The sequence below is a fragment of the Patagioenas fasciata genome, chromosome 2 (assembly GCF_037038585.1).
Source record: "Patagioenas fasciata isolate bPatFas1 chromosome 2, bPatFas1.hap1, whole genome shotgun sequence".
NCBI classification, from domain to species: domain Eukaryota; kingdom Metazoa; phylum Chordata; class Aves; order Columbiformes; family Columbidae; genus Patagioenas; species Patagioenas fasciata.
The window spans coordinates 63,610,951-63,634,906 of record NC_092521.1 but is presented as its reverse complement, the minus strand read 5'-3'; the positions used below and the strand labels follow the sequence as shown (position 1 = coordinate 63,634,906).

General features: G+C 40.0%; 1 protein-coding gene across 9 annotated transcripts in view; it reads left to right on the top strand.

The window, feature by feature from the left end:
* The window catches only part of MBP (myelin basic protein), a 115,321-nt gene that overhangs the window by 52,912 nt on the left and 38,453 nt on the right, over positions 1-23,956 (top strand). For all 9 annotated transcript variants that reach the window (XM_065831425.2, XM_065831423.2, XM_065831424.2 and 6 more), the window contains exon 3: positions 2,985-3,075. In XM_065831425.2, coding sequence (XP_065687497.1) covers positions 2,985-3,075 — 91 coding nt within the window. The remainder of the gene's footprint in view (positions 1-2,984; positions 3,076-23,956) is intronic.

Below are 23,956 nucleotides of genomic sequence, written 5' to 3'. Positions count from 1 at the left end.
TTCTTTTGCAGTGATTTTTCTTCTATGGTTTTTGGTAATATGAATATTAGATATGCCAGTAATAATGTGTAATGTAAATTTTAATGCAAATAATAAAGCAAAATAAGGTTTTTTTGAAGTTTCTATTTTGTGTAAGAAGTCATGCTAAGTGGATTTACATCCAACCATGCACTGTCATGTTAAAGACTAATATATCACACAACTTACCTATCAACTTCTTGGAACTGACATCTGTCAACACCAGCATAGTTGGGCTTTTCCAGGGAGCAGACAACTCAGCTGCTGTGTGATCCCCTCCAGTGATTTAACTCAAACTCAAATATCTCAGGGCTGAGTCTTTCTGATTTCCCTGAGACTGCCAAAACTCTGTTTTAAAAGTAAGGGATGCAGACATCTATAAGAACCTGGAGTGACAACTCATTTCATCACACTGCTGAATATCTGTTGGATAGTGTTTTGATGCTGCTGCTCTTGATGCCTTGCAGCAAGTTACAGACTTTCAGCTGTTTTTCAAGAGGAGCAAGAGCATGAAGAACAGCAATCCTTCTTTGCACCACCAGCTTTCCCATACGCTAAATACTATGGAATAGATTTGAAAATGGAGCTGATAGGCACTGTCTTTACAAAACTTAGAGCAATAGCTCTGATCAGGAGTTCAGCTGTCCCCTTCATCTGGTAAAGTCCTGAACTTGGTTTGATCACTGAACTGCATGAATTTTGTCTCATCCATGATGGCACAATTTTAGTGGCCTTTTGCTTTGGGATTGGTTCACTCTGTAGCAGATGTCGTATTTTATTCAGAGCTGAGGGCTGTTCTGCATTTCTTTCTGCAAAGATGACATAGTTGAGTTGCTCCTCACTGTAGAGCAACTAAAATCGTATGGAGAACCCAACTTGAGCATGCAGCTTAGTGAATCGGTGGCATCTACATGCAAGTGGTTCTGTAAACCAGTACAGATGCTGTGGACCTTGGTGTGTGTCCCTTGTGTGTGTGGACAGCACCTAACACATTGCAAACTGCGTGGCTCCACAATTTACAAATTATATCTGCAGGAAGAGGGCTTAAGTATTTGTACTGGTTATAAAGTGGTTTACCCAAAGCAAGTTGTCTCCCAGTATAGCCACTGCTGGTTTCTGACTGGGACCTTCCGTCTTCCCGAGGAACACTGTTTAACCGAAACTGAGGTGCTAAAACTGTCTTCTCAGCTTTGAGAGATACATAATAGCTGATGGGTTTTCTGTGTGGGATGCTCAGGTTGTTGCCCTGAAGCAGTGCAGAACACTTTCTCTTCCACGGGTGTTTCTTCCTCTGAAGCACAGTTTCTCTTTCCTTTCCTGTTCTCTCTGCTTTCTCTAATTTTTGTCTGCTGCTGGGTGACACCAGTAGGTGTCCTAGGTCTTTGTTTCATTTTTCCTGACAAAGATGGCTGTCTTGCTTTCAAGCCCCTTGAGTTTACAGGCCCGAAGTTTGTACTTGTATTCCATACGGAGGTTGACAGACTTAATCTACCTCCTCTCTTATATCTTCTCTCTGGTTATTAATATGGGGAAATAAGAGACCACTTACTGTTGGAGCAATAAAGGACTCAGCATTCCAATTCAATGTGAATCACCCAAAGCTATTTATTACAGAAACAAGTCTCCTTATATACGCAACTATTCTCTAATCATGCGTCCACGCTCCAAGCATGGATTCGCTAAATGAGTATCATGGGCAGTCCACACGCTGGAGCCCCACCGATGATAGGTCTGACGACTCACGCCATGCTGAGGCCCTGTTAATGAAGAAACGCCCCTCTTTCTCACAGAAGATTCTGTTCTCAACTTCTCCAAGTGGCCCTGAGATTCCTTTGGGCCTGACTAATTCAACAACGTATCTCCATCTAATGAAACCCCTCCACAACTTACAGCTTTGAAGTGTGATACATTTCTGAGGACAAAACCAATAATTTTCATGGGCAGGTTATGTAACTGCATTTTCAAAACTAAGTCAGAACTTGTACAAAGGTAATTTCTCCACAACATCACACAAAGTCTTTGGAGTGAGCACGTATTTGAACAGAGATACCTGTCCTTTTAAAAGCATAGGCATACTACATTTTTCCCCCCCCTCCCCCTTTCTCAACTCTGTCAGCTCTTTCCAGTAATATTTAATATTGCATCAGTCGCTTCATATCCATTGCTCCACAGTTTACTGCATATGCAGTTTACTGTCTGCATTGCTGCAAGCATGCAGATACATTTCTCTTAAGTACCAAAGAAAAACCTTTTGAAAATGTGAGTTATTTTTTCCTTAGTAGCAATATAAATATTTTAAACTCAATGTTTCACAGGCTATGTTTGCTTCAGCTTTTTCTAGCTAGGAAATTGAATGCATTGACTTATGGCAATTAAAGTGCTGAAGCCATTGATTTATTTCTGGACCCAGCCTAAACACCAGGTAGCTAGTTGGCAGATTTATTTCAGAAATAGATAAGTACTTGTGCTTTAAACAGTAAGTACATGAGTTGATTAAAGACTTGAAGATGGCTGCTCCTACACAGCAGTAGCTTTCTCTCATTCACTTACCTTTGCTTTGTAAAGAGAATTATTTGTGCACTATCTTCTGATCTCTTGGTTCACTAAGTCAACAATGGAATATCTCAATAGAAAGAAAATTAAATATGAGGAGGAAAGGTGGAAGCTTAAAAGACCATAATGGTTTTTAAGATCTCTCTTTTATTTAGATGCCTTCTCTGGTCTGCCATTTTATGTCCTCCAGTCATATAAAAACAGACTCAAAAAAAAAGCAGCTGTATTTGCCCTCAATGTTTTGCAAAACTTCATCTATATAGTAAAGATACCAACACCCTCTGTGTTAATGCTTCTGTATTCATTAGGAATGTAATGTGTACATAGTTAAGAAGTTTGAAGAATGTTTCTGGTTGATAACTATAAAAGAAGACCTAATCTGAATAAATGTATGTTTGTTTGGTTTTTTACAGAATGCTGAAATCAAGGTGGAGGAAGCAGCTAAAGAGAGTCCAAAAGCAGCTAGACTAACACAGCAGTCTTCAGAGGATAATGAAGTATTTGGTAAGTTACTCAGACAACTATAAAATGTTATTTGATCTGTTAGTTCAGATAAGAAAATTCCCATAAAGTCCTTGTGATCTTCTTAGTGTTGGTGTATGGCATTTGAGAGTGGGCCATGCAGTTCCACAGAGACTTGGAAAGGTGGAGGAAAGGACCAAGAAGAACACAGAGGGATCAAAGGTCTAAAGTAAATAATATCTGAAGAAAGATTTGCTGTTGGCTACCACAGAGAAGAAAGATTGAATCCAGTTCTTCAACAAAATTAAAGGTGTATGCAGTAAGAGGGGAAATAAACTTTTCTCTGTCTATGATGGATAGGACAAGCAATGAATTATTTAATTGCAGAAATAAAGATTTTTAATAAATATTGGGAAGGAAAATCCTAAAATGAATACTAAAACATTGGGATGCATCATCTGGAAAGTGTGGGGATTCGCCACTGCAGGCCTTTAAAAATGGGTTAGACAAGTAACTCTCTGAACTGATGTAATGCAGTTCACCTTGTGTCAGAAGGATAGACTAGATGACCTTTGAGGATACTTGGAAGCCTAGATTTTTAAATGAGCTCTTCTTGATAGTCTGCTGTGAATTCACCACCCCCCTCAACTACCCCCCATAGGTTTTGCTGGTAGTTCTGTTTTTTGGTCTGAAAGCTCTATTTGGCCTTTTCTTCTGTATTAAGATTTCAAAAAGAGCCAGGGAAACCTTATTATTTTAACTTTATGTTGATTTTTTGCTAGTGGAACTCCCAATAAAAGGGCAGTATTCTAACATTCATGCAGGAGAGGTGAGGATGAGGCTGAAAGTTTATCAGTTGGTGTAGTATTTAGCTCAGTTATCTTTTGGAGTGGAAACTCAAGATCTGCAGATGTCATGTGGATTTTATTAAGGGTGACTAGCTTGAAAACTTTAGGATGAGTCAACTATTTATGAATACAGTAAGGAATTTTTTTCTTTCAAGGTACAAAAGTAATGGAGCATGAATAATTAAATCTCTCTTACTATATACGGAAACAATGTTTGTGACCATTTAAACTGGTTTTGTTTAAAATCAGCCTTCCTCTATGAGGTAATGTAGTGTGATTGGCACATGAGCCTGAATTCCTGGTATGAATGTTTCCACGACTGATCATATAACATCAGTGTCTGAAGAATCCACGAGTGGACTTAAGAACTAGGTTTCAACTTTGTTAATTCAGTGGTGAGGCTACTGCCTCACTTCCTCTACCTCTGATGCACCAGTTATTTGCAGTAGATCCAGCATTACCAGTTATAGAGCCCCACAGCGCTGTGTAATGTGCATCCCAAACGGTGTTCTTTCTCAATTCAGATCTCTCGTTTTCTTGCTGTGGGGAAGGACAGAGGCAGCAAAGCAAGGAGACCTCCATCTGCCTCTTTCTGCCAGTAAAATCTCAGGCTTTAGAACCTTCTCTGTATTCTGATAGCCCCATGTACCAGTGAACTAAACCAGTGGTTAGTCAAGCCTGTGGTCCATGTGGGAACTGTGAACTTAAAAATGAGAATTAAAAAACATGAATTTCACTGTTCATAAGCTTAGTGTTCACCATCTAGTGATTCATACCCTCACTACAAATTCTTTTATAAATTTAAGAAGGTCAACATGCAGCGTACTACATGTTCTTTAAGGCTAATCATTTACTAGCATTGCTAAATATTTCCATGTTCCAGTTCTGTGAACTGAACTTCACATCTAAGCTAAGCCAGTGGTCAATCTTTGATAACTTAGCACAAGGAGGAACATTTTTTCCAATTCCAAAACCAATCAGACAGTAGCATCATATATCAACCCTTTTACCACTTTACAAATGTTTGTTGTTAAGATTAGATCAAAGTGACAAAAAAGGAGAGGAAATATGGTGCAAATAGAGTCTATCTTCCTTTTCACCCTGGTCAAGTGAGGAAGTCAAAGCGGACTGAAGGTGCAAAGGAAACCACTTTAGCGTGAGATGCCCTGAGAGTCAGGGAGGAAATTTTGGCAGATAAAAGCTTGGTGTCTCTGAGAATGACACTGTTGTGTATACCTGCCTTTCCCTGCAGTTCTGGGCAATTTCTTAAGATGTTCGGATCAGTCTCATAAGGGATAAATTATAAACTTGAAACAGTTTTCCCTAGGTGAGTTATTTTTTTGTCCTGTAACTTAAATGATTGTATTACAGACCCTGGTCATTTATTCTGCCTCTGCCTTGCTCTATTTCAAGCTGTCCTTCATTTCAGCGATGTTGATTAGAGCAAGCATCAAGTATGCACCAGGACGTGGTTAATTTACAGCTTCAGCTTTGACTAGAATCCCTCTTCAGAAGAATTTTAAGGAGCCTCTGGTCTCTTTGAGTGGATGCAGTGCAACCTTCCTTTTTCACATAGATCACTGTCCTCTGTGCCTTACTTATTTTTCACAAAGATCACTCTCCCGAGCTTTTTCTGGACAATGCCACCCCCTACAGCAAGGTCAGCACAGGCAGCAGAGAAGTCAGTTCCTGCCTTAGGGAACCCCTAAGCCCGGTTCAGAAAAGGGGGCAGCACCCCTTGACTCCTGCTTACCTTTTCAGCACTGGGGCGCAGGTCCAGCGGGTGCACAGAGTTGGGTCCCCCTGAAACCACTGACTGTCCCTCTTCACCAAGCCACTCGGTGGCAGCAGCTGCCAGTCCCTGGCGGCCACCAGGGTGTCAGGATTGCCAGGTCAAAGGCTCCTTAGCAAAGGAGACAAAAAATCTCTTCCTTTGCTCTTGTCTCCCCCACCTCTCCAAGGTTAGTATTGTCTTGGACTTAGACCAGGTGACAGTATGATTCATCAGGCACAGGGAATCTTCTGTACTGTGGACAGTGTGGAATAGATGCAATTACTAGAGATTGTTATCCGGAAGATATCTGAGAGACCTGTGCTGTTTGAATACAGCAATATTTCTTTTGGAAGTACTTGCTTCCAGAGTAAGTGTGCCTTCTGCAGTCCCTATCAGCTGGGTATGGTTTTGGAAGCAAGTACAGTACTATTGATTGAAAACGTTGTGGAGATACACAACCAAGTGTGGATATCTCTTTCAAGTCTGCTCGACCAAATAGCACTCTTTGTAAGTACAGGTAAAAGATTGATCCACTGCTGTGGAGGACCACTTGTGGGTGAACATGAGTGTCTTAGTGTTTTTCTTCCTCTTCCTATGAGTTGAATTTGGGAATTACCACTCTGGAGTATTTTTTTTTTTCATTTCTCTTGGTTTTGTTTTTTGTTTTTTTAAATACTGAAATGTTCTTATCAACAGTGGAGCTGCATTGTACCAGCTGCTTTACAAAACAAACAAACAAGTCAGGTATGTCATGTGTTTGAGAGTTCATTCTCAAAGGCGATGAACTTTTTATACAAGAGGATAGAGTGGAGAAGCGGACCAGAAGGGTAAGGATATGGGACAGAAAAGAAATCTAGCCTGTACAGTAATGGTATTTGCAACTCTGGAACTCTGAATTAACAAGAGTTAGTTTTGTTTGTCCTTTGAAAGGATTTTCTTGTGATACCCAACAAAGTTCTGTTGTCTGATAGATACTGAATATGAATCTGTGCTGTGGAACTAGAATGTCTTGCTTGCTACAAACTTCTCTTGAACTTGCACGTAGTCAACGTGGCCTCTGTTGCAACCAGTATGTAGTCAGAAAGGATTGTGAATGACGTTTCAGTCTAAGAGAGAGAAGCAAATTGCATGGTTGAGTGCTATGTGTTTAAAGAAATGGATGGGCCAATTGGAGTGAGACCAGAGGAGGGCCATGAAGATACTCAGGGGGCCGGAGCACCTCTGCTACGAAGACAGGCTGAGAGAATTGGAGTCGTTCAGCCTGGAGAAGTCTCCAGGTAGACCTTATAGCAGCCTTCTTGTACCTAAAGGAGACTGACAACAAAGCTGGTGAGGGAATTTTTACAGGAACATGGAGTGATAGGACAAGGGGTAATGGCTTTAAACTGAGAGTACATTTAGATTGGACATAAGGAGGAAGTATTTTACAATGTGGGTGGTGAGGCACTGGAACAGGCTGCCCAAAGAAGCTGTGGATGCCCCATCACTGGAAATGTTCAAGACCAGATTGTAAAAGGGGATTTGAGCAACCTGGTCTTGACCCTGCTCATGGCAGGGGTGTTGGAACTAGATGATCTTTAAGGTCCCTTCCATTCCAAACCATTCTATGATTAGAACTTATTTCTAAATGCAATTTTCAGAAGTTTATATAGGTCTATTTCTGCTCTACAACTGTGAGGCAAAACCAAGGGGCCAAACTGTGGGCCATTCTGACTGGGAGGATTGGACCTTCCTTTGATGCAAACCCGTATTGCATTAATTTGGAGAAAGATAAATCGAGATTTTTATTGATAATTTTTTTTCCTTAGGGCTGAACTAGCATAAAACCACAAGGAAGGAAAAATTCTCCATAGAACTGTGGTATGTTGACAGCATATTCCCCTTTCTGATAGCAAAGAAAAGTCCAGGTGTACTAACGTTTCAGGATATAATGTCTTGATGTTCTAAAACAGGAAAGTTTAATTTATATTTAGTGGAACAGTTCTAAAATTATATCTGTGAAAGTAGCCATGATTCTTCATGCCTTAGTGCTTTCCAGTGATCCGTGCTATGTGGCTGGAGTTGTACTTGTAGGGTGTTGTGTTTTTTTGTTGTTGGGGTTTGGTGGGAAGGGTTGTGTGTTTTCTTGTTATAAAAAAAGCAAAATGACTCCCCCCCCAACAAGATCAGAATTATAGACTTTTTTTTTAAGCAGGAGGTAAGCTCTGTTCTGAGGGTGGCAAAGTGACACTCGACACAGCACCATCTGTCATTCTGCCATTTCTAACCACGGGGCCAGGTACCTCCTGGGGTATCTTTTGAATGCAGCGCTCAGGGATATAGCTAGAAACGGTACATTCAGCATAATTCCATGGTGACTCTGACCTTGATTCACTGCTTGTGCTGATGCCTGCTGCTGTGTCCTACGCAGAATGTCCTGTGGGTATTTGTATAACCCTACGCAGGTTGAGGAACTTCTGTCCTTGTGAGATTTCCATCTGTAACGATTTGACAGATAGAGTCATACTGTTGGCCTTCCTTAACGTGGTAGGACAAGGGTAGCTGCAGAAGATATGTGACTGTGTGTTATATCTGTATGGATTCCACTCCTGTGTTGTATCCATTTTTGCTTTTTGATTCTTGTTTAAAAAGGGGATGTGGCAGAATGCAAAAGGAGGAGCTGGAAGGCATTTACCAGCCCTGGAGTCACAACGCCTTTGTCAGGAGGTGATGTGATCATGTCAGGAGCTTGCTAAAAGCTGAGGGTTATTGCAGTTCAGTGACCTTCCTACTGGGAAGCTTCTCTATTTGTAAACACAATCAATTGTGGAACACAAGCTATGACTTTAATGAAAAATAATGGCAAGCTTACATGAAAAAAATCAATCTGGTGAGATGGCAAATTGTCCTAAAATAAATATTATTGCCACAGTGTAGTTGTTCCCTCTTGCATGAGAGGTAAATGGGGGACTTGAATCTCCTGTAGTTTTTCATTATAAGCTAAGTAATGATTCTGTTGTTCCAACCATCCACCTATTTCCACTTTCCTTCACCATCTCTTTCCCCAGTTTCTCGCAAGATTTGGCCTGTCTGCTTCCACCCAGAGATCACTGGTTTAGCAGAATTACAGCAGCAAGACTGGATTAACTTTCTGAGATTAAAACAATGAATTTACATTTTAACTAAAAAAAAAAACAACAAACCACTTGGCTTTTTTGTGCAGTTGTTGGATCTCAGAAATAGGGCTGAAACTCTGTTCTTTCAAGATCTTATGTATCATAAGACACTTTTTGCAAACTATGTGTAGGGAACCTTGATCAGTTTACTAATGGCCAAGAGAAGCTGGAGATTAGAGAAGAGCTGTGGTGGAAAGAGACTCGCAGGACTTCAGAGGCAACAGGTGGCCAGCTGGTGGGACTTTTGTTATTTTAGGGTTTGGAGCTCTTTCTAGAGTATAGATATTTGCATTTTGATGTTAATTCGGTGGCTGGTTTAGTTGTGCCTTGTTTTTATGGATTTTCTTTTTTTTTTTTTTTAACAGTGGCATTCCAATGTTTATTTCTGGCAGTCATCTGATGCTTTAAACAGTAACAGTAGCTCTTAGACATCTAACTAGTTAATATGCCATTATAATTAATGTACTGCTCTACAGTAGCATCTAAGCCTTTAAGATTACTTCTAGCAGGACACTGATGTTTGCCACAAAATTAGTGCACTAGAACTTAAGGATAGCTTAACAAGTCTCACCTGGTATTATTTTGGGAATTTAAGCTGCATGCATAATAGAGGTTTGTGTTTTTCTCCTTTCATAGGGACTGGAGTTGTTACCAAATTCATTACCATAGACAGGGACCTGAGCCAGTGGTGCCTGCTGTATTTTTAGCAGTGCAGAGCTGGTGGGCTGTGCTGGCTTAATTAATCAGCACAATAACAGTATAGTAAATGACTTATTCATTATTTTAATACTTGCTGTACAGTGTACAGGATCTGCTGAATATTTTCCCCTTTTTTATTCAGTGAGTCTTTATGCGAGATGGGGAGAAGCACAATAGGCATTTACCCTCCTGTTGTTATCCAGAGTACACATTGTGGCTGATTGTGAAAGTGAGGATGGCTAAGGGTGGTCTAATGTCACATGTTGCTGGGTGGTGATATGAGGCTTTCGGCTCATTAGCTAGCCATGAAAACAAGTTACTCCTTTCCCCAGTGCATTTTGTCGTCTTTGTCCTGTTTGCAGGCTGCAGCCCAAGGGAGAGTTCTGTTTGCAGAGGAGAAACAGAGTCCTTAGTGTTCTCCCTCGCTGATCCTTATGTACCATCCAGTTTGGTTTAGGCAGGATTTTATCTGTAAATGATTTAAAAGTGCTTCTGAAAAGTCGTTATGTTAGGGAAAGTGGCTGGGATGTTGTTGCTGTTGTCCCATTTCCAGTTCTGTTGAGGCTGAATAAACACTCCGTTCTGGTTTGAGTGAAATAAGAAGCAGAATAGTCCTCTGTAGGCCAACCACTCTTCTGTCGTGTTAGCTGAAACAGATGTTGTCATTAAAGTTTAATTACAATGTGACTCACTTCTTAATGCAATGGCTAGAAGAGAACCAGAGTGAGTTTCTGTACAATCTGTTAGGAGAATACGGAAACATCAGCTGAGATTGATAATCTTTTTGTGTCTTAAAGAAAAAAATAAAAAATGAAAGCCACCAATTTAGGCCTCTTGCAAAATAAGAATTACAGATTTTCATTTTGTAATTTCCGGATCAAATCCATAATACCTGATTTGAGCAAGAATAATGTGCTATTGCAGTATTAGTACAAAAACAATGGATTCTCCTCAGGCTTTCAGTGGTCCATTATCCCGGTTAAAAAGAGGTGCTTCACTGATTGTCTGGTCCCTATAATTGTCTCTGATTGTGTGCCCGGCTCCATTAGGCTGCCCATAGCAGATGTCATAAGACAGATCCTGACTCAGATTTCTTTTTTTTTTTATCTGAATGTAGAAGACAGAAACCAGGGGGGAAAAGGGATACAGAGGTAACATCTTACCCTCATGAACATGGGAGATCAGTATTAAGTTGGTGCTTCCCATCCGGTGTGCTGTCAACTGGGTGAAATTTCAGTTCTTTTTAATTCCTTGTCAGGATTGGATATGCCTGAGAAATTTTGGCTTGAATTTCTTAGTGGTACTTCCCACTAGACCACCATTTAAGCCTCGTTCATTGGCAATATTGTAACTAGCTCTGTTGACTTTAGCAAAACTATAAAGGTAGTGAGTTGAGCTTAAAAATCAAATATCCATCAACCAGTCCTTCCAGCACTAAAGGGGTGGGCTGGAGTTATGAAAAGAGCTGTGGAGTTTTTTATGTTTAAACTGTTGCCCAAAGAGCATGGAAGGGAGAGAGGTGGTGTAGCTGCATCCTCTGGTTCAGCAGCAGCTCCTCTGGTACAGTGTCAGGCTTGGTGCGTGATGGGTGTAGCTCTGGAAGGGAGAGCCAAGCAGCAGTAAGCCCACTGTGAAAGGACTGTGAAATCAGGTAATGTGACAGCACATTGTGAACACCCCATGCAAGCTGTTCTGGTGGTGACCCTGACAAAATCTTTTCATTCCTATGCCAAGTTAATCTGAATTATTCTTCAGCTTAATGTATGATGCTTGCGACTGTGTCTGCACAACTGAAAAGGAATCTATTGGTGGTGAAGAGTGAAACTAAGAATGAATGTGGAGCTTCTGAATGAGTGAATGAAAATTTTCAGGACTTGGTATCTGTCGGCTTCCCTTTGGCAGCCCCATTGCTGTACCCTGGAGCTCAGTGAAACTCCAGGGCTCCGGTAAGATGTCAGGCAGAAAATCCACCCCATACTTGAAGCTGTTGCTTTCTGTTATGCATTGGTTCAAGAAGGCCAACTGTGGTTTGGCTTAACTCCTTCAAACACGTATCTTGGCAGCACTTGTGCAGTAGTTCAGTTTTACGAGCGTGACAGTGTCCCTTTAAGTGCTTGACAAGGAGGCACAGAGCAGAAATTCACATCTGAGGTATCTATTTTTGATGAGGAAAATAGAAGTGAAAAGGACTAGTATTTACTGGTGTGCACACACTGGTACTTGTACAGAAACATCCTGGTGGCGACAAGACTGCGGTCGCTTCCCAGCCTTGCGAGGAGCAGAGAACAGCCACGATAATGCTGCTCTTTATTTCCAGTGCTGTTCAGAGCAGCCTCCCTCTCTAGAGCCTTCCCTATGCTTCCCTTCCCCGTTGCCAGTGAAAAGCTTGGCTTTCTCTAGGCCTTTTAACATTTCCCCTTAATTAGAAGGAACCACTTTTCTACTGCATACTAAGTATCTCCATCATAACAGGAACTTTAAATTAGTCTGAGTGTTTTTTTTTTTTTAAAGTAGCTGTCATCCACTGTGTTTTTGTTTTTTTCCTATTTTATTGTTCTTGCTGTAGGATCTTAAAATTTCTGCTGTGTGTGATGTTAACCATGGAAAATTAACAATGTCCCCGGTAGTGCTGACATGGAGGATTGCAGCAGAAATCAGCATTTTAAAAACTAAAATCTGTTGTTTAAATGCATGTGTATGGACAGTGTTGCAAAAATACTTCTAAATGTCTGTTCATCCTGTGTGACTTAAACAGAAACTGACTACGGATAAAAGAAATTCTCAAAAGTTCTCATTTCTGTTTTGAAAGACCTATAGTAAGATTTTAGTTCTAACCTTTGCTTGTGGAAAAGTGATTGAATATACTTTTGAAACAAAAGTGCTGGGTTTAAGGCACCTAACTAAGCCACCACACAATGTTACCATAAATAGCCTTGGTTTCACTGAACTCAGTAGAGACAAAATGACAATGTTGATGCTTCTAAAATAGAAACTTAACATTTGACAAACTGTCCTTTCTTTTAAGTAAGTGGGGCTTCCCTCAATATTTATCAGGATGTGGTGACTCTACTTACCTTGATTTATCTACACAGAAGCTGCTGCTTTTTCAGCACAGTAACTCTTACTGATTTCAACACAGTTTGGCGGTGATGATGCCCAGGTTGTTGCCAAGGAGGATGCAGATGTGAGGTCCATGGAGCCCCTGGCTCGGCTGCAGGCTCGGGGAAGCCGTCGTTCACATCAGGCGTCCTTCGCGCAGCCAAGGCAGCTTTGGGCAGAAAGACGTTTCCATTTTCTTGTCTGCAGATGTCTTGCAACCCAAACTCAAATGAGAGAAGTAGAATTTAATTCTTGAACTGTTGAGGGCCTCTCTGTGTTTATTGTCATGAATGGACTGAATTTTTTGCAAAGCCTTTTAGGGTGGGATTAGTTCTAGACATGATATGTTTTTGCCTCCCCCTGCTTCACCTATTCATCAAGTCTAAAATCTTCCAGTTTTTCATTTTTGGAAGGTAAGATTATAGCATGAGCAGGACTTTGCCACGTGAGTAGCATTGCCCTGTTACCTTTTACTTTCAGGCTGTCCTTCCTTTTGTGTGTCATGTTCAGTCTGGTGTATACACTGGCCATCCTTAAGATGACTACAAAACCCTCTTGTTTGATCTCCAGGTTTTTTTGCTATGGTATCACATTTCTTCTACGTTTGTCAACACAGGAAATCTGATGGAAAATAGGATGAAATGGAAAACTTAGGATGTGTGGATACAAATTATAAAGCAAGCCTAATCTGAAAGTTTACTTAGTTTATTTGTCAGAATTTATTGAAATAATTTTACTATTCTGTTTCAAAATATATAATTCCTATATGAAGATCTGAAAGCAAATTTGTTTCAGGATCCATGCTAAAATAAAACCCTCAACCACAAACTGTCAGGACCCCTGAAAAATGAAGGCTTCCCTCTTCTTTTTCCACCAAATTACTCTGCCTTTACTGGGAGCGATCAGTGTCTGGCCACCATCATCATGAACTGCACAGCCTACAAAGAGATAATACTAAATGAAACTAAACAAAGGAGCTTCCCCACGTTTCAGTACAATTAAGCATGTGCTGTAATACTTCGAAATACTATCCAGATTTTGGCATAGCTATTTTGTTGAATCTGGTCTGAAAGTGTGAACTGGAATACTGGGCAAAAGAACTGTTTTCTCCTTTTCCCTCTGTGATAAGTCCCCCTGGGCTCAGGCAGAGAGCAGTTATCTCTGTTTCTGTATGCCAGCAACAATAAATCTGGCTTCTATTTCAAAATCAGTGCTTGCCTGATTGTATTAATTTGTATTTAGTGGCCTGTTTTCAGGATGTGGATTGGAGCAATCAGTGGGATTGAACCTGATTAACAGGATGTTCTGAAAGTGAGAAGCCCAGTAGGTGAGACTTCTTAAAGCATTAATGCTTGTGATTTTTCTTTTTCCTTTTTAACCAGTTTTATTATTTTTATGGTGCACATTCTTTTTTTTCTCTATTGCTGAAGTACCATAATCCAAGTGCAGACTCATTTCTAGCATTATTTCAGTTATTATTCATACTGCAGAAGCACCTTGTTGAGGACTAGGACCTCACTAAGCCTATTGATCTATGAACATGATGGGAAGGCTGTAAGACACTTGCTGTGCACCCATTACAGACGAGTCCTGTTTCTCTGAGTAAGGACTTGCTCTGTCAGGCAAACTGCTTTTGCGCCAAGGAGTGAGCTTACTGTCTAACTCTAGCACAAGAGTCAAATTGCTCTAGTTTTTGCAGATGAACTGCCATTTCAGGATAAAGCCTGTTTTACTTGGCAAAACTGAGTAGCAGAATCACAACAGTACAATGAGTCTGTTCCAATGGGTGCTCCATTAGCACCTGCTCCACATGCAATTTCTGCTCTGGACTGAGTTACAACCGCAGTGTTGTACTTGTACCAATAAAGTTCTGCTAGTGGCTTCTCCTTGAAGGCAAACATTTATTTTTCTGTCCAGCCCTTCTCATCAACAATCTGTATATTCCCTTGTAAATTTTGTTTCAATTCTAAATAATTACAAGGCGTGAAAAATGTCTTTCTAGTTCGAGTTACATTTTTCCCATCCACTTTTTTTCCTTTAACGTATGTGCTGATTACAAATGTCTCCTGCAGTGAAAATGCAAGGCCTTTTCTAACGTATTTTCTTAGTTCCCTTGTAAAAGGACCCATTTTAGCACTGCCTAAAGTTAAGATACCTATTGTGAGATTTCAGAGTCTGAATATTCTTGTGATTTATTTTCAAGATTCCAATAAAAAGAAAACGTACAGAGCTGCCCCCTCAAGAAAACAGAAGGGAATGTCTTAAAATCAGCATGTTACTCAAAACTGCACACTGGTTTGGCTAGCCATTGTGACTCTCGACCTCTTTGTAATACATATATATAAAAATATATATTGTAAAAATATAAAATATATAAATAGAAGTATAAATATGGCATATACAAATATCTGACTTTTCTAGTCAGCTCCCTGTGTTTTCCAGAGTATCATAATCATGTTCTTTATCAGGAACAGAAGTGTGGGAAGAGGCTGAATATAAGTTAGTTGGACATAGGGAGCTATTTAAAATTAGAGCATTTTCTCCCCGATCTATATTTGTCTGCTTATGTTAACATAGTTGTGATACAGCATTGCAACATAAAGACTTTTAAGGACCAGATTCATAATTCAAAAGTTCTGATTTAAAGAAAAATATAACCCCTTTAACAGATTTCTCTGAGGCAGTATAGAAATATTTCATCCTTATGATGGTTTTATTTATGTATTTTATTTGCTTTATTTTAATTAGAGGAAAAAAAGGGTGGTTAATTTAGAGGTTCTCAGTCAGAATATTGGAAAGGGGTAAATTGTTTGATGTATAGTGTTAAAAGAAAAAAAAATCTGTTCAAAATAATGACATTTTCATCTGAGTGAATTATCCTAACATTTCTTGGTTGTAAAACTTTTAACAAGGTCACATCTTTGTGAAAATTGCAGTTTATTTGCATGAAGTGTAGGTTTTTAGAATCCATTAGACCTCCTTAAAATGTTGTGGTTACAATAGTGCATTTATTTTAAGGATGTTATTTATACACAAAAATAAGGAATCATGCTAGTAAGCCGTGTTTTCCATGGAGGGTAAGTACAGCTTGGATTAGGGGGAGGAATTTGATAAGGCATATTTGTGTCCTTTCCTGCATTGTAGATGCAGCTTATTCCTAATGGGGTTGAGGCTGGTTTGTGTCTTAATTCAGAGAACAGTAATTTGCACATAGTGGAGGTGCACAGGCAATTGCCTTGACTCTCTCAAACATAAATAGTGAAGTGCATCAATCTTCTCTAGATTTTAGCACGTAGTACCGATTCGAGTCCTTGCCTATGTGCTAGTTGTGCTACAGTGGCATGAATCAGAGGTGGTTTTGTTGGTTTGTGGGTTTTTTTTTTTCCTGTTTTTTTAAAATCAATATATGTAAGAGTAAGAGCCTGGGCATTTCATTATTGAGAATACTGGTAAACAACTTAGTGTTTTCAACATAACAATGTAAGAATCATTAAAGTGCATCACAATACTATCTTAGTGACTTGAATGGAATGCTGCAAAACAAATTTTAAGAGGTCAGAAATAATTTGTACATATTCTTAGGAGATGGTAGGAGAGGACAGCATGGAGAAGCCTTGTTCTTTGCTAATTGCACTATTTTTGTGTGCAGCTTTTTAGTCTGGCATGTGGGTTTTGAGTGTAGGGATTTTCCTTGTGGTTTGGGTTTTTTTGTCTTGTGTTTTAGTATCTGCTTGTATTAAAAACCTTAAATGCACTTAGAGGTTTCTGCCTGTGGCTTTCGGGAGAGATGGACATGGGATTAGAAGCACATCTATATTTATTTTGTCATTTTTAAAACAGCTTCATTGTTCAACACACAAACTCTCAAACTTGAAATTGTTAAGTAAACGTTTGCTTGTACACTTAAACCTTTTAAATTAGCCCGGTGGTTAGCAAATTCAACTGTCATCTGAAAATGCAGAAGAGAAATTCCAGGCCTGTGAAAATCTTTCACTTAAAATGTCCTGCCAGCAGTTCTACCTCTGTCTTTATATGTGATGGGCAACATATCTCAGATGATCTCAACTCTCAGGGGAGCATAAGAATAGAGGCATTCTCTGCCTTCATGAGTGGCTGGAATAACACTGTGCTTAGTGATCAAATGAACAATCCCTTTGAGCTTTCGAGATAGTACCCCCTCTCACAGGGCATCGGAAAGCATTTCTTTAACAATTATGCAACAACAAAGCACAATAGGATCGCTGGTTGCCATCATTGCTTTTGGAGGAGAAAAGTCGGAGTTTGTATCTTACCTTGTTGTTACAATCTCAAACTAAACCACTTCAGCAGTCAAGGAAGGGAACCTAATCTGTTGCCAGATCCCTGGTATTAGTGGAATAGGCTGCTACATAAATAAAAGTTCAAGATTGTTTTGCCTAGTAACCCATAGATTTTTGCAAAAATGTTACCTGCCTGGTGCCTTTTTAGTTTTGGTTTGGTTTTGGTTTTTTTTTGTGTGTGTGTGGGTGGGTTTTTTTGTTTTATTTTGTTTTGGTTTTTTTGTTTGTTTGTTTATATTTTTTTTCCTGTTTTCTGGCCTTCCTGCTTTGCGGTAATCAGTTTTGAAATCCTCTTGGTGTTAACAGAACCTGTATCACCAACTATGCTTTTCCTAAGCTCCAGCTTACCGTTCTTGCTATTTACTGTGATTTACTCCCAGGGTGTGACTATGCTATTTTGCTGCTGTTCTCCACTTGTTTGCCACCAGTCTGTTCCATGTGCTTTTCTTCCCATATTTTCATCTCCCCTACTGATCTGTTTCTTTCTGTCAGACCTCTTTTAGCTGCATTTGCATCCTCCCATCTCTATGTACATATTTCTACATATTCTCTGTTCTTTTGGATGTTCATGTTACCTGATCTTTTCATTCTAGATAAAAGAAGAATAAAAGTAGAAGATTGTAAATTGCATTCGTTTAAATTTAAGATCAGGTGCTTACATTTTTTGCTGGTGCAGTGCTCATGCTTCATTAAAAACTCAAAAAAAGGTTTAATCTTAAGCAAAATTACTAGTTCTCAGCCATTAAAATGGGTGGGTTTTTTGTTTTGGCATTTTTTTTTCTTCTTTTTTTTTTTTTTTTCTTTTACCCCCTTCTCTCCCTGCCAATGAGATTGATGCTGCCAGCTTACAATCTTCAGACCAAAAAGCATATTTTTACTTTTGTATTTATACTGTTTATCTGTACTTCAGATTCATCTGTACTGTTAAGGAAAGGGAATAAATTTCAGTCTTAGCCTTAGATTTTAGATATGACCTATTATTGTGTCTGGAATCTGTCCTCATCAGCTTTTCCTACTGATGCTTGTATTTTCAGAGAGGTTTTTTTTTTGCTCTGTTTGTAGTTTTGAGGTATCTTGTTTGTCACCAATCCTTTTGCTCTTACAAGTCCAGAAAAATCCAATACCAGCTGTTATCTGCATGTAATCTGTATTGTGTCGTGCTCTGCTTCAGAATCCCTTGGTGCTGTTAAATCCAGCCAAATCAGACTGACAGGTGCTTGCAGCTCCGTTTGTCTGAAATAGAGCTCTGTGAACATTAAGACATCTGTAGTCTGCACTCTAATGAGCCAGGTGATTTAACGAGAACTTTGTTCAAGTACGTAAAGGTTAAACATTTCTTCATAGAAAAGTAATTGCTGTGAATTTCCTGTGTTTTTAAATTTTGCTTAAAATTAAAATCGAAGCTTCAGTTTTATTAAAGTGGAGAGTCTTGTAGTGGAAGTTTAGTAGTTGTTTATGGGTAAAGATGAAGGCTAAACCTATTTTTATATTAGAAGCACATGATATCAAGTAGGTAGAAGTGGCTTTGAGCTTAAGATATTTTTAGGCTTGTTTTTTCCCTTTCCACTGCCTTGCAAAGAGTTACCTTCACCACTGCGCTCTGTAACCTCAGTTGAGGCACCATTTTGCAGAATTCAGATTTTACCCTGCTCTATTTGGGTGGGATTATTCTGCCCAGCTTGAAAGTTTTGAAGTAAATCTCTACTCCAAAGTAGATCACTAACCAAGGCATCTTCAACAGGGATCATTCACACAGATGATACCATTGATGTTGTAGGACAGTCTGGTAACATTCCCCTTCTTCCTGCTCATCCCGGTAGAGGAGACTGTGATGGTTGACTTTGAGCTGTTTATAATCAGAAAGCACACAGTTTGTTAGATTTTTGCATGGCTGGAGTACCAGAGGCTGGGAGTGGGGGTGTATAAATTTTATGTTTGATTTGATATTCTTTATATGTTGTCTTAGGTTCTTTTCTTTCCATTAACTTTATGTTGATCTGATAGGCCTATACCTGTGTGTCTTGGACACTGAATTTTTTCAGGTTTTGACTCTGAGATATTTTAGAGACTGTAAAGTGAATTTTGCACCACTGTTAGTGGGTTTACTAATCACATGCCTACCACAAGCTGTGCTTTACAATCCCTGCTGAGTAAAAGCCACACACATTTCTCCATCTCAGTCTTATTTTCTCCTGATGGAGCAGAACACATCTGATAATGACTCCAAAAGCAAGTAGTTATTTAGGTAGCAACAAAATGCTGCATAACTATGGTCCCATGGAATAATGGGGAGGCGGGAAGGTTGTTCTGGCTTTATCTTGTGGGAGGGTATTTAGCACAGACAGTTCTAAGTGTCACGCTGTGAGATTCCTTCAGTATGTAGACAAGTAGTTTTAATGTCTGAACCTACTGCTGGCCTTTTTTCTGATATCTTAATTATTTTGAGTCCCGTGGGTTAGTGCTTCAGATTTTAAAAACAAACAAACCCGCCCCAAAACCCACAAACACCCGCAGATGAAAATGCATAATAAATTGATGGCATGTTACCCTGTCTGTTAAAGTATGAAACTGGTACAAAATAAAAATCAGATGTAAACTTGTTAAACAGACAGTTTCTGTGTTGTGGGTAGATTTTCTGAAATACCCAAAGGGAATTTTTAAATATTCCAGAAGAATTATCACGAAGATCTATAACCTGTATGTGTTGTAAATAACAAGGAAGATTAAGCACAGAGGTGAGCTCTGCGGAATATTGTAAAGCATTTTCACATTCAGATCTCTGTCTCGAAGAAGAAAATTCTAAATGGAAGGAAAGGACGAGAAAAATCTGGACCATGCAAGTGTCAGTAATGAACACTATGTCAATACCATGTTCTGGGAACTCGGAGATGTAAAATAGCTGTTGACATTTAGGAGTTTGCATGAAGTTTTTGTTTGTTTTTAAGAGCCGAAGGTCAAAATGACTGATGCCAGACTGTATGTGAGCTCTAGCTTGACAGGTGGAGTACTGACACCACTAAACTTTCCCATTTTGCTGGGAATAGTGCAAACTATTCTGGGGGACAGCCAAGCAAGGTGGCTAAATGGACACATACTCTTAAACAGCGGCTGTCTGTAACATCTGCTTTCACTTGACTAAGCACTCATTTGTTCTTTTGCTGCTATTATTTATTTTTTTGGGGGGGACCACATTGTAATCTGTTTGGAATGATTGGTTAAGTTAGCAATAATAGTCCAAAAGCAGAACCTGACAGCCGCTGCTTTAGTGCCAGCTCCTCCATGCAACTCATTTAAAACAAAACCTGTTTTCAGGGTAGAGTGCTTACACATTTCGATTGTTTGGTTTCAATTTCCATTAGACTTTACTGCCAAAAAAACCTGGCCATACCAGTGACGAGGCTGAAAGTTGATTTGCTAACAAATATCAGTGTTTGCCGTAAAAAGAAATTTGATTAAGAGTCAGGCAAAAGCCTTCTCCAAAGAGGGAGGTGTTTTAAGGCAGTAACCACACAATAAAAATATTTAATTTCACTTTCAGAGACCACTCATTTTTTAAAATTTTTCTGGGTGAATATATTCCATTGTATGCTGTAAGTTGATTTTATTTGTTATGCTTGCATGGGGTGGGAGAAGAAGGGAAGCAAAAGAATTGTCTGGGTACAGAGAGTACATTTCTGCTGGTAGAGGGGGAAGGATGATTCCTTTTTCTGCAGCTGGATCTTGGTCTGAAATTCATGGCATGAGTCTCATACTGGCCATGATCATGGGTGGAAAGCTTTGAGTACTTGGCTCATTGCTCTGTTTCGGACAGATACAATACCAGAGTGTTCACATCCTAAGTGGGATAGAAAAGTTGGCTGATCAAGCACATAACTGATCCTGGAATCCAAAGATTTATTTCTGTACTTTGAAATTCTTTCTCAGTGAATGATTTATTTTATATGTGCACCATTAAAAACAAAGAAGTGTTTCTCCCTTCTTTTAAAGTTGAGGATTAACAAGATACGCAGGATCCCTCTAAATTGCAGGAGCCCAGGAACATTTTCCAACACTCTCCTGGGGCTGGGTCCTGGCTTCTCCCTGTATTCGTGTACACTTGGTCCCTTTGTACCCCCCTTCCGCACCTCTGTGTACATGTTTCCATATCAAAGAAGCCTTAAAGCACAGGCTGGGTGACAGAGGACATCAGAGCTCACCTCCTGCCACACAGCATGGGCACAGCTCTATGACCTGAATGCATCCAGGCTGAACAAACGGAAAGAAGAGACTGTTTTTCTGCGGTCAGGTCATTGGGAGTGTGGCTGAGGCTGCCTCCTAGTTCTTAGAGGTTTGGAGTGATTGCTAGCCTTGATCCATTTTCAACTTGTGTAAAATAGCTGCAGGAAAGACTAAGGAATGCTTGGACAATACGATGGATGTTTCCCAAGCATGGATCAGCTTAGTTCTGGATCATGATACCATATAATTCCTGTGAGAGAGACAAAGCACGTAGGCCCTGATATGTATGCTTGGTCAGAGGCAAGAAAGTTTCACTTGGTTATTTTTAAAGACTTTTTATAGATTGCCTAGGGCAAATAGTCTTTCTGTAGAGGAAGAAAAGACATTGCTGTCGCTGTTTCTCTGGTATCATTGGCATCACTGGCATCTCTCCAGTCAGCATTCAAGTGCAATGGTATTCATTGAGTGTTATGTTTTTCAGAAGCAGAGCCTCTTGCTCTATTTCAGCTGGTGTTACAAAACATGAAAAGATGGTCTCTTCAAATAAATTTCCATCTTCTAGTCACTGACCCTTTAAAATGTATTTTTGTTTTGTTTTGTTTTGATACCTCTTCTGGCTACCTTTCAAGGCATACTTGAACTAATTAGCTAACCCTTCTGCAGGCTTAATGCTTATGGTACTCCTGAGTTATTAATGCTCGTGTTTATGTAGATGCTGCTGGAGAAGCTGTGTATACCCACTGGGAGAAGCTTCACCAGCAGAAGATAACCTGGTTCACTCCTCAGGGATGTGGTGCCTCTGTGTTGGAGTACATCCACCCTTGATTTTTGCTGACATTTATCCATTTTCTTAGGGTTTATGTTTATTAGGGGAATTAGCTTTATTCAGGCAGCAGGTAGGCTGACATTTACTAATTGCATGGCATTTGTGTATGCGTATATGCAGAATAGTGCTGACAAAAGGCTTCTGCTTACAGAACTTAATAATTTTGTTTCATAAAATATGTCTCAGTTGTCTGTGAGTCTGTGCTGACGTAGAGCTGTACAGATGCAAATAGCGAGATTTGTGGTTCTATCCAAGATACATCTTACTTATACAAGGTTGTTCATCTTTCCAGTTACATTAAAGCGCCTGTGAGCTGGGCTGGATGTCATAGATCTGCCACTAGCATAAGCACAAGTGGCTTGTAATGACTTGAATACTAGTCAAAATAATCTCTGGCAAAATTGGCAGATCTATACTGCAGTGGAAGCAGAAGAGTGGCAAAAGATTATGCAGTTTTTCTGCTGGTTATTGGTGATGATGATGATGATAGTTGGCACCTAGCCCCATGCAGCTTCCAAGGACTGCACTACTTAAATGTGAATTACTCTTTCAGTTCACTTTTATTGCATTCAGGAATCTTGAAGCCTTTTATTATGTGTGGCAGACCTGGCAATGAAAAAAGATGTAACCAGCATGACTTCAACTTGAAATCCTCTAGTCAAACTGTAGCAAATCATAAATTAGGTTTGTATGAAAAAACATAAATGCACAGATTATGGCATGGTACTATTTCAGATCAAGTTATCCTGTATCTTTTTCACATTTTCTATATGGATCGCAACGCTGCTTTTACCATCAGTAGAAGTGTAGGATAATTTGACAATTGCTGATTCCAACCAAGTTGTGTCAGCCACCTGCAAATAATATGGGCCTTAATTTTATTCCTTTCAGGTATAGGAAAAATATTTTCCTTTTCATAATAGAAAATTGGGAATTCAGAAATAGGGTGGATGTTCTTCTATTCCAAATATTAGGTCTCTCCCAGTTTCTTTGTTGCTTGATAGACTTCTCTTATTTAATGTCACTGAAAGAATTGTCAGGAGGAGGTGTGGGTAGGAAGGGGAGGGGATTTGTTTCAGTAAATGCTTCTTTATGACACTTTCTGAAAGGCAAGCAGTCAGAGCTGGAGGCTTTTGCAAGTGCAAGTCTTTGTCCTAATTATGAACTATGTATTTTTTTTTCCTTTTATTTAGGTAATTCAGATAATTCAGTGTATACTGGAGGCGATTCTGTAAATTGAAACTGCAGATGGAAATGAGGGGGAACCCTCTGGTTTTGTTATGTGCATGGATTAGTTTTCTGTCCGTATCTTTTTGAAGGACAAAGATAATAAATGAGGACTCAAAAATAAATGCATTTTCTTTTTGCATTTTGATGCTTTCGGGCTGTCAGGCAGCAGCAGGAGTGACCTATCCAACGTGGGGGACAAGCTGGGACCCAGAGTGATGGCGAGGCAGGCTGGGCAGGTGCCTCAGGGCCCCAACAAGGGAAGCAGAGCGGGATGAGGGACGGCTGTTACAGAGTCACAGAGTGACTGGGGTTGGAAGGGGACCTCTGGAGGTCATCTAGTCCAACCCACCTGCTAAAGCAGGTTCACCCAGAGAAGATCACACAGCAGCGTGTGCAGGTGGGTTTGAATGTCTCCAGAGAAGGAGACTCCACAGTCTCTCTGGGCAGCCTGTTCCAGTGCTCTGGCACCCTCAAAGTAACAGTTTCTCCTCCTATTCAGATGGAACCTCCTGTGCTTCAGTCTGTGCCCATGGCCCCTCATTCTATCATTGGGCACCACTGAAAGGGGTCAGGTGCCATCTGGTGACCACCATGCAAGTTTGCAGCAACCTGTCAGGACCCACCTCAAGGAGACAGGAGGCTGGGCATGGGCAGTGTTGTGCAGGCCAGCCCAGGTCAGGAGCTGGAGCCAAACCACAACTCCAGGCCAACCACCCAGGTCTTTCTCTCGACTGAGCTGCTTCCCAGCAGTATGT